The sequence below is a fragment of the Lagenorhynchus albirostris genome, chromosome 18 (assembly GCF_949774975.1).
Source record: "Lagenorhynchus albirostris chromosome 18, mLagAlb1.1, whole genome shotgun sequence".
Classification (NCBI taxonomy): Eukaryota; Metazoa; Chordata; class Mammalia; order Artiodactyla; family Delphinidae; genus Lagenorhynchus; species Lagenorhynchus albirostris.
Genome location: NC_083112.1, coordinates 981,193 through 994,379, shown reverse-complemented (window position 1 = coordinate 994,379; position 13,187 = coordinate 981,193). Strand labels below are relative to the sequence as shown.

At 53.1% G+C, this 13,187-nt stretch overlaps 1 protein-coding gene across 4 annotated transcripts in view; it reads left to right on the top strand.

Annotated features, from left to right (window-relative positions):
• The window catches only part of CRYL1 (crystallin lambda 1), a 73,764-nt gene that overhangs the window by 52,959 nt on the left and 7,618 nt on the right, over positions 1-13,187 (top strand). For all 4 annotated transcript variants that reach the window (XM_060128779.1, XM_060128781.1, XM_060128782.1 and 1 more), the window contains exon 5: positions 512-706. In XM_060128779.1, coding sequence (XP_059984762.1) covers positions 512-706 — 195 coding nt within the window. The remainder of the gene's footprint in view (positions 1-511; positions 707-13,187) is intronic.

Below are 13,187 nucleotides of genomic sequence, written 5' to 3'. Positions count from 1 at the left end.
CTCCGCGGCATGTGGGATCTTCCCAGACCAGGGCTCGAACCCGTGTCCCCTGCATTGGCAGGCAGATTCTCAACCACTGCGCCACCAGGGAAGCCCTCCACTAATTTTTAACACTGACACAGTAGACCGGCAATGACTGTTGTAGAAAGAGGATGGCTGGGGGCAGGGTAGGTAGAAGCTTACGAGGTCAAGACGGCTGGGAGCAGAGGAATCCCGAGGGAGGTCAGGGGTTTGGAGGTAAGCGGTAAATGTACGGGACGGCAGTTTGCACGCTCCGATGTGCACCTCAGTGTCGGTTATGATTCATACAGTTCTGTGCTCACGTTCTTTCGTTTCCTCCCTGCTCTGTGCATTACTTCATTTCTCGAGTTTCTTGTCACTGATGCTGAATCTCGAGGGGCCCCGTCCGCCCTGCTGCTGACCCTTCGGAACAGTGAGCCAGCCCTGCTGGAATGACGCCCAGACGCCAGTGCCGTCTTCCTGACTCTCTCTGCTCTGTCTCTCTCCTAAGGTAAATCCACCCTACTACGTCCCGTTGGTGGAGCTGGTCCCACACCCAGAGACGGCCCCTGCGACGGTGGACAGAACCTACGCCCTGATGCGGAAGATCGGACAGTCCCCGGTCAGACTCATGAAGGAGGTGGACGGCTTCGCTCTGAATCGTCTCCAGTATGCCATCATCAGCGAGGCCTGGAGGCTCGTGGAGGTGTGTGCGCCGCCCTCTGTCCTGGCAGCTGAGCAGAGGAGGCAGGAGCCTCTGGGCACGCCATGCGGGTGGGAGAATCAGACACTTGCTCTGTTCCGGAGACCAAGGGCAAGCTGTTTCTCTCTGTGTTTCAGAGGTTCCCCTGTGCGGTAGGTCACTTGACATTCGGATGTGGTGATGGGCTCCTCTTCCTGCCCTTTCCTGTCGTTACCACGTAATTATCTCTGTGACATGCTGCATTTTCCCACTATCTCAGATTCTGCTCCCCCCACTCCCAGTATTATAATTTTTCAGGAGGAAAAATAAATTATATTTTGAGTAAACTTGTATCCTCTAAAGGAACCCAGTTTATTTCAAGAGCTTGAGGAAGAAACAGTGGATGACTTTTTTTTTTTTAATTTATTTATTTTTGGCTGTGTTGGGTCTTCGTTTCTGTGCGAGGGCTTTCTCTAGTTGCAGCGAGCGGGGGCCGCTTTTCATCGCGGTGCGCGGGCCTCTCACTGTCGCGGCCTCTCTTGTCGCGGAGCACAAGCTCCAGATGCACAGGCTCAGCGGCCATGGCTCACGGGCCTAGTTGCTCCGCGGCACGTGGGATCTTCCCAGACCAGGGCTCAAACCCGTGTCCCCTGCATTAGCAGGCAGATTCTCAACGACTGCGCCACCAGGGAAGCCCTGGATGACTTTTAAACTTGTTAGTAGCATGCTTGTCTCACATATAGACAAGAGATTATTTATATATGTATAAATTTACACACATCTCTATTGACATACGTGTAAATTTATGTACATATATGTTTAACATCATCCTTGAATTAAAAGATTTTAGACGTGACTTTAAAAATTGCCTGGCCACACGCGCTCCCACCTGCATTTGTGTGAGGGGCCTGGTCCCTGGCAGGGAGACGTCAGGGCAGCTCCACACCTGGGAGTGGCCCAGGCTCTGCCGGTCTGTGCTCCATCCCTCACTTTCTGATGCTTCCCCAGCTTCTGAACTGGTCAGTAGCGTGCTCTGCCCACACCTGTCCTGCTGAAACTCGGCAGAGTGAGCAAGGGTCTGTCCAGGTACGTGCGGCGAGAAGGGGGCTCGGCCTCAATCATCTTCGCCTGAAATGGATTCACAGCCTCTAGTCTCGACTCCCGCGGACGCCTGGCGGTCCCTGCCTGAGACAGAACAGGGAAGCTGGCCTGGGGGCACCGGCTTTCAGCTTCCCAGTGCAGGATGCACGTGACCCTCCCACAGAACCCTGGCTGTGGCATTTGGTCACATCCCTGTTGGGTTCATCATCTGAGCTGACTGCTCACACTAGCTGCAGTTCTGTGTCCTCACTGTTTGAATCCAGTTAATGCTCCTACATCTTCAAGATGCAGTGTTGGGATTCCCACTGTGAAGTTTTCAGCTTCAATTTCTCGGGACTGTAAAATGTTTTGGAATGTCAATCAGCGGTAGAAGCACTGAAGTAAAAACAGCCCCTTGGAGATCTGTTTAAAATATTTCCACCAGGACTTCCCTGGCAGTGCAGTGGTAAAGAATCCGCCTTCCAATGCAGGGGATGCGGGTTCGATCCCTGGTCGGGGAACTAAGATCCCACAGGCCACGGGGCAACTAAGCCCGGGTGCCACAGCTACTGAGCTCACGCGCCTCAACGAGAGAGCCCACGTGACACAAACTACAGAGCCCACCGCGCTCTGGAGCCCGCGCGCCACAACTAGAGAGAAGCCCACGCGCCACAACAGCAACAGAAGATCCCACATGACGCAGCTGAGACCCGACGCGGCCAAAAAAATAAAGAAAAGAAAATAAAAATATTTCCACTTGTCTAGAGTACGGGAACTTAATATACCGCAAGAAAAATTCACTATTACAGTGAAACGTTGCGGAGATTTTAGGGCAACTTTTATTTGTAAGATATCTTAGTGCCTGGAAGAGATGGAGAAAAGCCCTGCAGTTGAATTTTGCTTTCTGTCATCTAAACGAGGAACACCAACTCGAGGAAAACTTAAGAGTTGGGAAGCTTTCCTTCCTCTTCTGTTTTCTGGAAGCGATTGTAAAAGTTCTGTTAATTCTTCCTTAAATGTTTGGTCGAATTCTCCAATGAAACCACCTGGCCTGGAGAATTCTTTTTTGGTCTTTAATTACAAATTCAACAGCTTTAGTGGTTGTAGAACCATTCAGGCTGTCTGTTTCATCTTGGATGAGTTTTGGCGGTTTATGGTTTTGGAGAAATCGGCCCGTTTCTTCTGTCGCTGAACTTACGAGCGTGAAGTTGTCGGTGGTGCCTGTCGTGACATCCCTGGGTTCATTCCTGTTGTGGGTGATTCATGTCTGCTCTCTTTATCTTTGTCATGCTAGAGATTTATCAGTTTTGGTGCTTTCCTGAAGAGAAGGCTTTTTGTTTCATTGATTCCCTCCCCCTGCCCCCCCACTGTGGTTTTCCTGTTTTCAGTCTCACTAACTCTGGAGGGAGGGTATCCCTTCATCCTTGCAACCAAGCAGGAGAGAGAAATTCTAGGAAAGACAGGGTGGGAGCGGTGTGTGTGCGTGCGCGTGCGTGTGTGCGCGTGCGCACGCGTGTGCGTGTGTGTGCGTGCGTGTGCGCGTGCATGTGCGTGCGCACGCGTGTGCGTGTGTGTGCGTGCGGCTCCTGCACGGGCCTGTCCTTCGTGGGGAACCAGGGGAGACGAGCCAAGGTCGGGAAGAGGCTGCGCAGAGCACACTGTCCCGTCCCAGCCCGTGAGCTCCGCAGGGCATCCACTGTGGGAGCAGGACGGGTGCCCCGGCTGCAAGGGCACGTGGGCGCTCACAGCCGTGCAGTCCGTTTTTTCCTGGACCGTTTGGCTGCAGAATTGGGACGGAGCAGCCCCTGTTGGCTGGGAAATGCCAATGGCTATAGTCTAGTCATCCGAGATGAGGTCACTGGGTGACAGGATCCTGTTGGCCAGAAAAGTGATTTTCAGTCGATCTTTAGCTGACGAGCACAATAAGGGAAGTAGTGTTGTAACGACAGACTCTCGCCCAGACAACAGCTGAGCTTGTAGTGCCCGTAAATTCTTGCCCTGTAGAGGGAGGGTCTGTGGAGGCGAGCGGGAGTGAATCACGGAGCCGCCCTTGGGTTCTCAGCCCATCGGAATGTGCGGGTGGTAATGAGCTTTAAATTGCTTACCTCCGGTTTTGTTCATCCTTCTGAGAAAGGTAACATCCAGGTGATTTCTGCTCCTTGGGCCTCTGGCGTCTTGCTCGGGGCTGTGGTCTGTGCGGGACCCTTTGAGAGATTCCAGGCTTCCGTGGTCCAGCTTTATTCCTGGCCCGAGCACAGCTGTTATGAGGACTGGTTTCAGCTAATAAAGTGCATCTCCAGGATCGTGTGGTAAAGTTCACAGATGAGACATTTTGTGGTAAAGCCACTCAAGGGTTTCTGTTGGATATAATTTAGGAGAGCACAGCGGTCCCTCCAGCATATTTGAAGTTGTGTCTAGATTACTTCCAATACCTACTACAACCTCAGTCACGTGTAAACAGTTGTTCATACAATGTCAGTGCATTTAGATAGTCGTAAATAGGATGTAAAAACTGTGTAAACAGTTGCCTTTCTAGCAAATTCAAATTTTGCCTTTTGGACCTTTCTGGATTCTTTTTCCTGAATATTTTTGATCCACGATCAGTTGAATTCGAGGATGTGGAACCCGTGGATACAGAGGACTGACTGTAAAACACAGGTATGAGGAGTCTTAGCACGGCAAACCACTGAGAATCATCTCCTCATCAGTGACTTCAGTTTGTATATAGTATTTCAGAGCTTACAAAGTACTTTCCTTTACATTTCTCATGATTTTCAGAGTTTTTCAGATCATCCAGTCCTAAAACCACGAGAGACGTATTGTTATTTTTGCCTTTACAAATTAAGTGGTTTGATCCATGCTCCCCGGTCTGGTAGGGATTCAGACCTGTGCCGCCTGTGTGCCACAGTGTCTGCATTTGTAAGTGAAGATGACAACGGACTGTTCCCCGTCAAGATGTGATGACGGCTGGACGGGTTATGTATGTAAAGGGCTTAGAACGTGGCTGGCGTGTACTAATGGTTGAGTAGGTGTTATGGTTACAGTGATGATGGTGGCAACCATGTTTTCTGAATCCCAGAGTCCAGGGATGTAACAGCAGTCACCTGTGAGTTAGCTCCGAGCCGAAATGCTCACATGCCAGGAGCACGAGTGAGGTCCTGGGGCTCAGGGTGGCAGCGCGGGCTTCACCTGGGCGCTTGTTGGAGAGTCAGCGTCTCAGGCCCCACCCCAGCCCTGCGCAACTGGACTCTGCATTTTATCAACCCCCTCCCCTCCCAGGGGATTCCTGTGCATCGTAAAAGGGGAGGAGTCCTGGCTCACGCCCTGAGACCTTGGCCTCAGCCTTGACGTATGGAATTCCATCCGTTCTAAGATAAAATTGATTTATTTTTTTTTACATTTTAACATCTTCGTTTTATTGGCAGCATTTTTCTTCCATAATGGAGCGTTAAATGCTAATTTAACTTTCAATCAATGGAGTCTTAACTTCCATGAGATACAGTATATTCTGCCGTCTTTCTCAGTTGCCTTTTCCCCTTCCATGTTTTCTGTCTTTGCGTGTCTCTTGTTTCTGACCCTCTTTATCTCTGACTCAGGGCTCACAATAGATAAACATGCAGCTCTAACCATCTTTGCTTAGTGGAAAGACTCTTACATGGTCCCGATTCCTAGTCCTAGATTTATGGCACTGAATACCTCTGGTTATCCCAAAAAAGATGTGAAAATTGATTTTAAGACAAGATTTAATTCACTTGTGATTAAAACACAAACACAGCAGAACAAACGAATGCTAGGTTTTCACTACTCCTCCAAATCAAAGCTCCCGTCCCCCTCAGTCCCCCAGATGCTGTCTTCCCCGTCACGCCGGCCGCACGTTTGGCATCAGCGATCCTCACGTGGCCTTTGGTTTCCGGAGCAGGGATGCAAACCGTAGTCTGGTTTTCCTCATTTAGTCGCAGGCCTGTGTGAACAGAGTGTCCCTCCAAGGGTGACGGCTCCTTGGGCCTGAGAGGCGGCCCTGCCGGCCCCCGTGAGTCCGGTGCTCCCGGGCTGGTGCTGTAGGCTGGGCTGCGGGTTCCCAGCCTCGCCGTGAAGCTACACCTAAACTGGAGAGAACTGCCAACTCCTTTACGGAGGGGCCGACACCGGGGACTGATAGTACTGAGCGGAGTTTGGGGGGAAGATGACCTAACGCCGTAGACTCACTGCCCGAACGACCCCTTAGGTTTCTCTCACTTGGGCTGTGATCGCGCGGCGGTAGGCGGTTGTTGGATTTCGCTCTTCTTTTAGAAGCCAGTGTGAGCATGGGCCCAGTTCTCCAAGTTCAAGTTCAACCCCAGAAGTTTGCTTCTCACACACGGAGCCTTCTGAGAAGGAAGCCAGGTCAGACAGCGAGCCGCCTTGCAGCCGTCCTTTCCTGAGTCTGGGGGGGGGGCCTTTTCTCCATGAATGTCACCCTGAGTACGTACAGGACCTGCCAATTACTCTGGAGGCAAACCAGCACGAACAGGTGGCGAGGATGAAGAGAAGGAGGAGCAGGCTCGGGCTGAGTCACCTGCTCTGCAGGCTCTGGGATCAAGGAAGGCTGCAGAGACTCGTGACCTGAGTGGCCCGACGAGAGAAAGCACATTCGAAGCCGTGCTTCCGGGCAGGTGGAAGGCGGGGCTATTTTAGAAGCTTTTATTTAGAGAGAAGGTGTTGGAAACACCAGGACCGCTCAAGGCTTGGCTCCCCTGGAGCGCGGCCAGTAGGAAAAAGCTGAGGCTTGAGCAACATGTTACAGAAGAGACCTTGGCGACACCCATCGGTGTACTTGGCAAGAAGAGTCATGTAGAAGGAGTGAAGGGCGGTTAAGGGCGCCAAGAAAGAGGCCAGCTCCTGCCCTCCCCGCCACACCCTCAGCTGTAGGATTTTCTACATGTTACGTCTTTTAAACTTTAAACTTAAAAGTTTAGGGGTTGCGAATTCCCCGGCAGTCCAGTGGTTCATACTCTGAGCTTTCACTGCCGAGGGCCTGGGTTCCCTCCCTGGTCGGGGGACTGAGATCTTGCAGACCACACAGCTTGGCCAAATAAAGAAATAAGAAATAAAAAACAAATTTATTTCTAAAAAAAACCGTAAACTTTTTTTGTTTTTTTGGGGGGGCCTTGCTGCACGGCTCGCTGGGTCTTAGTTCCCTGACCAGGGATCGAACCCGGGCCCTCGGCAGTGAAAGCGCAGAGTCCTAACCACTGGACGTCCAGGGAAGTGCCTATGTTTTTCTCTCAAACAAGTAAAGTGTCTGAGTGGATTTCCTCATGGTTGCCTTTTCCTCCCCCAGCTCTGAGCCTCGGTCCTTCCAGGAAGGATGCTTCCTCTGTTTGCCGCTTTCAACCGGGGCCTGGGCGGCTCTCCCTGCCCCACGCAGGGCTCGGCTTCCTGCGCCGCTGGGTGCCCGGTCCATCCCTGCTTGGTGTTCATCTGCTCCAGGGTCCACGAGTCTTATGACTGCCCGTCACCAGGCGCCCTAGGTCAAAATTAACCCATGGAAACTTTTTCTAAAACGTTTTCCTGCCATCTCTGCATTATTTATTGTACCTCCTGAAAACATAACCTCGACAAGGCTGAGGGAGCTGTCTTCCCCCGGCCCCTGGAGCTCACCTTTCAGCCCTGGACCACGTCCCTGTGCTCACCTGGCCTCTGTCTTGCCTTCCAAAGCCTGGGTCAGCTTGTCCGTGGCAGGAAGTCCATCCCCAGAGGACACTGAAGGGTCCTCTGGGTTCCGGCTGTTCGAGCTCTTTCTCCCGTGAAGTGTACCGAGCCTGCTGCAGGCCCAGCTGCACTGTCGTCCCCCTTAGCTTAGCCTGCCTCTCGGGGGACGCATCAGCTGGGACTACAGGTCCTTCGGAGCAGGTGTGCCACCCCCTTCATGAGGACCATCCTCCAAATTAACTGAGACCTGCTTTCTCGGCTGTAAGTTGGAAGAGCCTCCTATCAGTGGCCTTCCGTTCAGAGGCAGATGGAGAGGGAGGCGTTTCTCGTTACAGGGCAGCTCTGGAAGGACACCAGGGTCTCAGCATTTTAAGAAGCCCCAGAACTATATCAGGACCCACACCTGTGGCTCAGCAAGTGTTTCATGTCCTTCACTGACCACTGGGAGGCGATCAAATTAACAAGAGGCCACTCCTGGCCGACGCGCGTTAGGCCGCGTGTGACAACCTGTGGGCGTGTGGGCACGGCCCAAAGGCGGGGGGCGCTGGGCTGCAGGTGCGCGTCTGGGGCTCCTGTTCCTGCTGGTGCCTCCTGTGCGTGGAGCTGGTCCGTCCAGCTCTCCTGAGGTTCCCTCCTGCATGGGGAGCGCCCAGCCCAGCTGCAGCCCGCAGACTCCGACGGTCTCCCTCAGGGCGGAACAGCCGAGAGACTTGATCTGCTGGCTGGGAATCACCAGTTAATTAGAACTCTCCCGGCAGCGACGGCCTGTAAGAAGTAGACCATTTCTGTAATAGGATTTACCCTTTTACGGGAGGTTATTTTCTGAGTAGCCGCGCTGGCGAGCAGCAAAACCCTACTGAAAGGAGAGATCCTGCTGACTTACTGTTTCAGAGACAACTCCAGCCCCATTAACAGATACACGTAATGCAGACACCAACCACATACTCAATTTAAAAAACCTGCTTGGCATGCCTGGGGTTACTGCAGCAGTGTTTAAAGTAGAAGCACCTATGCCAGGATTCTGACCACTCTAAAAGAAAAGCAGGGACTTCCCTGGCGGTGCAGTGGCCGAGACTGCGCCTTCCAGTGGGGAGCTGGGATCCGCGTGCCTCGGGGCCGGGAAATCAGGGCACGGGGCACAGGCAGTATTGTAGCAAGTTCGCTGAAGACTTTAAGGATGTTCCACATCCCAAAAGAAAAAAAAAAATCTTTAAAAAGGAAAAGAAAATGAAATGAAATGCTGTCACTCTAACACCTGACTGGGAATCCCCACCCACAGCTAATCGGGCAGTGATGGCTTTCAGGTCCTCTGCTGTGAGCTGGAAAGTGAACAGGCAGGGCGGGGGAGGGCGGCGCCCCCGTGGAGGACAGAGGCGGAGGGAAGGCGTCCACAGGAGAACGGGCAGAGAGGCGAGGCGCAGGTGACCTCTGGGACAGGGAGCCTGAGGCCCGGCCATCCTGCTTCCCGAGGTGCAGGCGGGAGCGGCCCTGGGGGTGCGAAGCTCCGTGGCTGGTCGCGAGGGGCAGGCGGCCACGGGCCAGGTGTGCCTCGGCGTGGAGGCCGAGGGCTTCCGCTGCTTGGCGCCCACCTCTCTGTCGAGAGCCCCGTTCCCGGACGACCCCAGTTAGGGCTCCACCACCGCAGCGAGCCCTGGTGCGCTTACATTTGCACGAACGGATGCCTTGGGCTTTGGCTGTATTTAAGGTCCAGACCTTTTCTTTGTGTTGGACTCATAATACTGGTGTTTTTCTCCCTGAAAGCTTGTTACGAGCGCAGCAAAGTAAGAAAAATCACATGCGGGTGTCGCTGCCGCGGCCCAGACAGCTCTGGACTATCCCTCGGATTAAGACAAAGCCTTTCCCCTCTTTCCTTTTCATTTTTTGGTTTCTTTCCGCTAAAAGCTTTATTCTTAAAAATATTCAAAGGGAAAATACCACTTACGTTCCCTACCCTGAGTCAAATTGCTTTTATTTTTCTGCGTTCTTGTCTAGCCTCTGTTAAGAATACTTTCCTTGAGGGCTTCCCTGGTGGTGCAGTGGTTGAGAGTCCGCCTGCCGATGCAGGGGACGCAGGTTCGTGCCCCGGTCCGGGAAGATCCCACATGCCGTGGAGCGTCTGGGCCCGTGAGCCATGGCCGCTGAGCCTGCGCGTCCGGAGCCTGTGCTCCGCAACGGGAGAGGCCACAACAGTGAGAGGCCTGCGTACCGCAAAAACAAAACAAAACAAAAAACTTTCCTCGACTTTTTATTCATTTCTAATGGCTTCGTGAGATTTCATTCCACTGATCCTTTTGAAAAAATCTAATCGTTCGCCTGCTGTGGGTTGTTTTAAGGTCATTTCAAGTTTTCTGCCGTACGATGCCTCTTTGCACATACGGTCTCCTCCTCTGGCGCCTTCTTCTCCCAGAACAATTCGGGCAGTGGGATCGCCCTGTCGGGCCGGACACCTGCCGAGGACATGGCCCCGTCTGCCCCTCACTTCCCAGTGGCCTGGCCGGGACCGTCCGCCGCGAGCTCTCGTCTCCTTGCCCCGCGTCCCCTCTGAGGCGCTGGATGCGGGGGTTTGATGCGTATGAGTCAGTGTCCCGTTGCATCAGCTAAATGTGTTCAGTCAGCTCTTCTCCAGGGTCGCACGGTTTGCCTGTGTCATCCCGCAGGAATGGCCCCGCCCCGCTTCCAGGAAAACACAGGGTGCTGAGCGGCTCACAGACCCGACAGCCTCTGGGTGACAGCGGGGCAGCACTTAGCAGTCTCCCCTTTTTCACCTACGAAAGTCCTGTCCTTGCCTCGCCTTTTCCCTGGAAGGAAGTGTGGGTGGGGACGGGTGAATCAGGGCTTCGTCACTTGCTCCGGAGCCAGTTTTCATATTGTGTGTGGGAGACGCAGTGCTTAGCGAAGAGTGTAGGAAACAAAGGCATGCAGGCGTACGTGAGAGGAAGGAACTAACTCATGGTTCTACCTGGTTTCTTGTGAGAAAAACCCGAACCCTCATCATCATGATAGTCCTTGGTTTAAACTCCACGATCAGTAACTACGTTATTACTCTGTACCGTTTGTTCATAAGGGCTGCAGGGATGGACTTTCTAAAGAGTCCAGTGCCCCGACTCGGGCTTGACTATCTCTGCACCGGGGTCACTGGCGTCTGGCTTGACACTGGACGTCTCTGGGGATCGGGGACTAAGCCTGAGGTGGCCTCTTTCTCTGTAACCCCTTCTCCTGGGCCTCTGACGGGGGGGTGACGCTGGACCAGCGCACGCTTCCTTCACGCCCCTGGATGTTGCATTTCGTCGTCTGACACACTAAAGCTTTTTTTGTCTCAGTTAAGACATTGGATTGAAGCCTGCGCAGCTCTGGTTGGGGGAACTTGTGTATAACCTCGTCCAGATTCCTGGGAGGCGGGTCTGTTCCTCGTGGTGATGGTGCCGGCCGAGGTGGAGAAGTGTTTGCGCAAGAGAAACTTGAAAATTCAGGACCAGGTGTGGTGAAAAGTAGAGCAAAACAAAGTAGAAGATCAAAAGCTGGGAAATAGTAAAAAAGAACCAGACAAGGAAAGACGGCATGAGAAACGTGAGAAAGGCAAGTGACTGTGAGGCCATATGCCAAAAATATGTGCCTCGAACAAGAAAGTTTAATATGAGAAGGGGGTGATTAGAAGGAAGGGTATTTCTGGGCAGCTGGTCATCAGTAGAGGAAACAGTCCCATGGCTCTCCCTTCAGCAGATTTTGCATTCCTGAGCTACGCAAGACCCCCAGCGCCTCCCCCTTCTTTCGCGTACCCCCGAAGGACAGGCCGAGCACCACGGTCCTTATTTTAGTGGTGTCTTCCCATTCTCCTCCCCCTGCTCACGAAGTACCAGACCCAGGATGCCCGAGGGTAAGGATCGTGCTTTGAGCTTCCACTCTGCCCCCTGCGAGGATCAGCTGGGCTGGGCCAGAGGGCCGCTCCTTCAGTCACAGCCCGTGTTTCTCTGAAGATGTTTTATAGATGCGATTAGCAGCTACAGTCAGTTGACTTGAGTAAGGAGATTATTCTCAGTAATCTGGGCAAACTTCATCCAATCAATTGAACAGCCTTAAGGGCAGAGCTGAGGTCTCCACCAGCGGCTCCCGCCCTGGATCTCAGATGTGCCGGTGTCCACACGCCGATTCTTTGGCATAAATCTCTTGGCGTATCTATAGCTGAGCGGTTCTGTCTCTCTGGTGGGACCCTGACTGGTACATCCCAGACCTTTCATTGCACTTGAAGTTTGCACCTTGCTTGTGGGCGGCAGTCTGGGAACCTCCTGTGAGCACGCCAGGTGCCAAGTGTATGCCCAGGCCGTGGGTGTGTGTTGGTGGATCGTGGAGAGTCTTAGACTTTAGCTAAAGGAGGTGAGTTGAGGCAGGAGGTGTTCAGTGAAGGGGCTCCTGCCCACTCTGGCTGGGCTCTCCTCATCCAGTTGTTTTTCAGGACATGATGCAAACCACCTTTTGAACTAGCAGTGATCATAGTGTCCATTGCTCTGTCTGAGATTTAGGAAACTTTTAACCACTTGGGGCTTCTCCTTGTACGTGTGACTTGAGAATTTTACCACGAGATAGAGGAAGTACTGATAGCTATACTGACCCCCCAGGCACACTGGAATGAGGGGGTTTCAGTCCTCAAACTGCTGCGGGCGTCCTGTCTATCCAAGGAGTCGTCACCAGATCCATTCATCTCAAGCGCTTGGCCCGCCTTTTATGCCATAGCAAGGATTTATTTAGTTATTATTGATAATGTTAACATCTAGGCCACAGGTGGCACTAGGGCTCTGGGTGGAGCGGAGCTCACAGCACAACTTGACCTTCAGAATATCCCGAACATGAAGCTTTAGTTCTGCGCTGAGTGCAGCAGGGATGAACCCTGGGCACCTGCCTCAGTGGCGTGGACCCTAATCAGCGAGCATCTTGGCTGAATTTCTCGCGGCCGTTTCTTTTCTTTGGATTTAGCTTCTGGGTAAAAACTCAAGCTTAGAGAAATCTGCCTCAGAAAATTCAAATCGGGCAGAAAGAAGCAGTTAGGAAGAGGAAATATTAAAACTTTTTCTCTTTTCTAACTTGTTCAGCTAATGAATAGCAACTGGTCAAAACCTGACCGCCCTCCGTGGATGAAGCAGGAGTGAAGGAAGTGCAGGTCCTCTCCAGTGTGAGGGCGTCGGGTGATGGAGAAGCCCTCTCACGCTTTGATTGGTCGGGTCACTGTTAGCGCTCACGACGCTTACAAATCAGAATTTAATTAAACTCTGGGTGGCTCAGTGCGCGGGTATTTTGAAATCTTTGGAAGTCAGCTCTGAAAGTACTGAACACAGTTTTGGGAGAAGAGAGTCAAGGCAAACACCGTCGCAGGCCCAGGCTGGCTTCCGGGTCCGCATCCTTCCCAGTTTGGTGGTGGAATGGAAACTCGAGGCTGTTGGAATGTTGACCTGGGGGCCAGGGCCGAGGGAGGGTCGGCAGCCCCTGCCTGGCTGCCTTTCACGGCGCTCCCGAGCCTTGGGAGCCTTGGGTGCGGGAATGCCCTTCCTGCCCAAGACATGGCGCGGAGGGAGCGAGGGAGAGAGGCGGCCGGACCCTGCGGACCAGCAGTCGTTTCTTGGTGGTTCTGGGCGGCACCACCACGGCCCTTGTGTTCAGTGTTTCCTCCTGGTGCCCATGCCCCCCTCCCCCAGCTCTGCCACCAGGAGGGGAGGGCGGGCGACTGGTGAGTATCTGAGTGAAC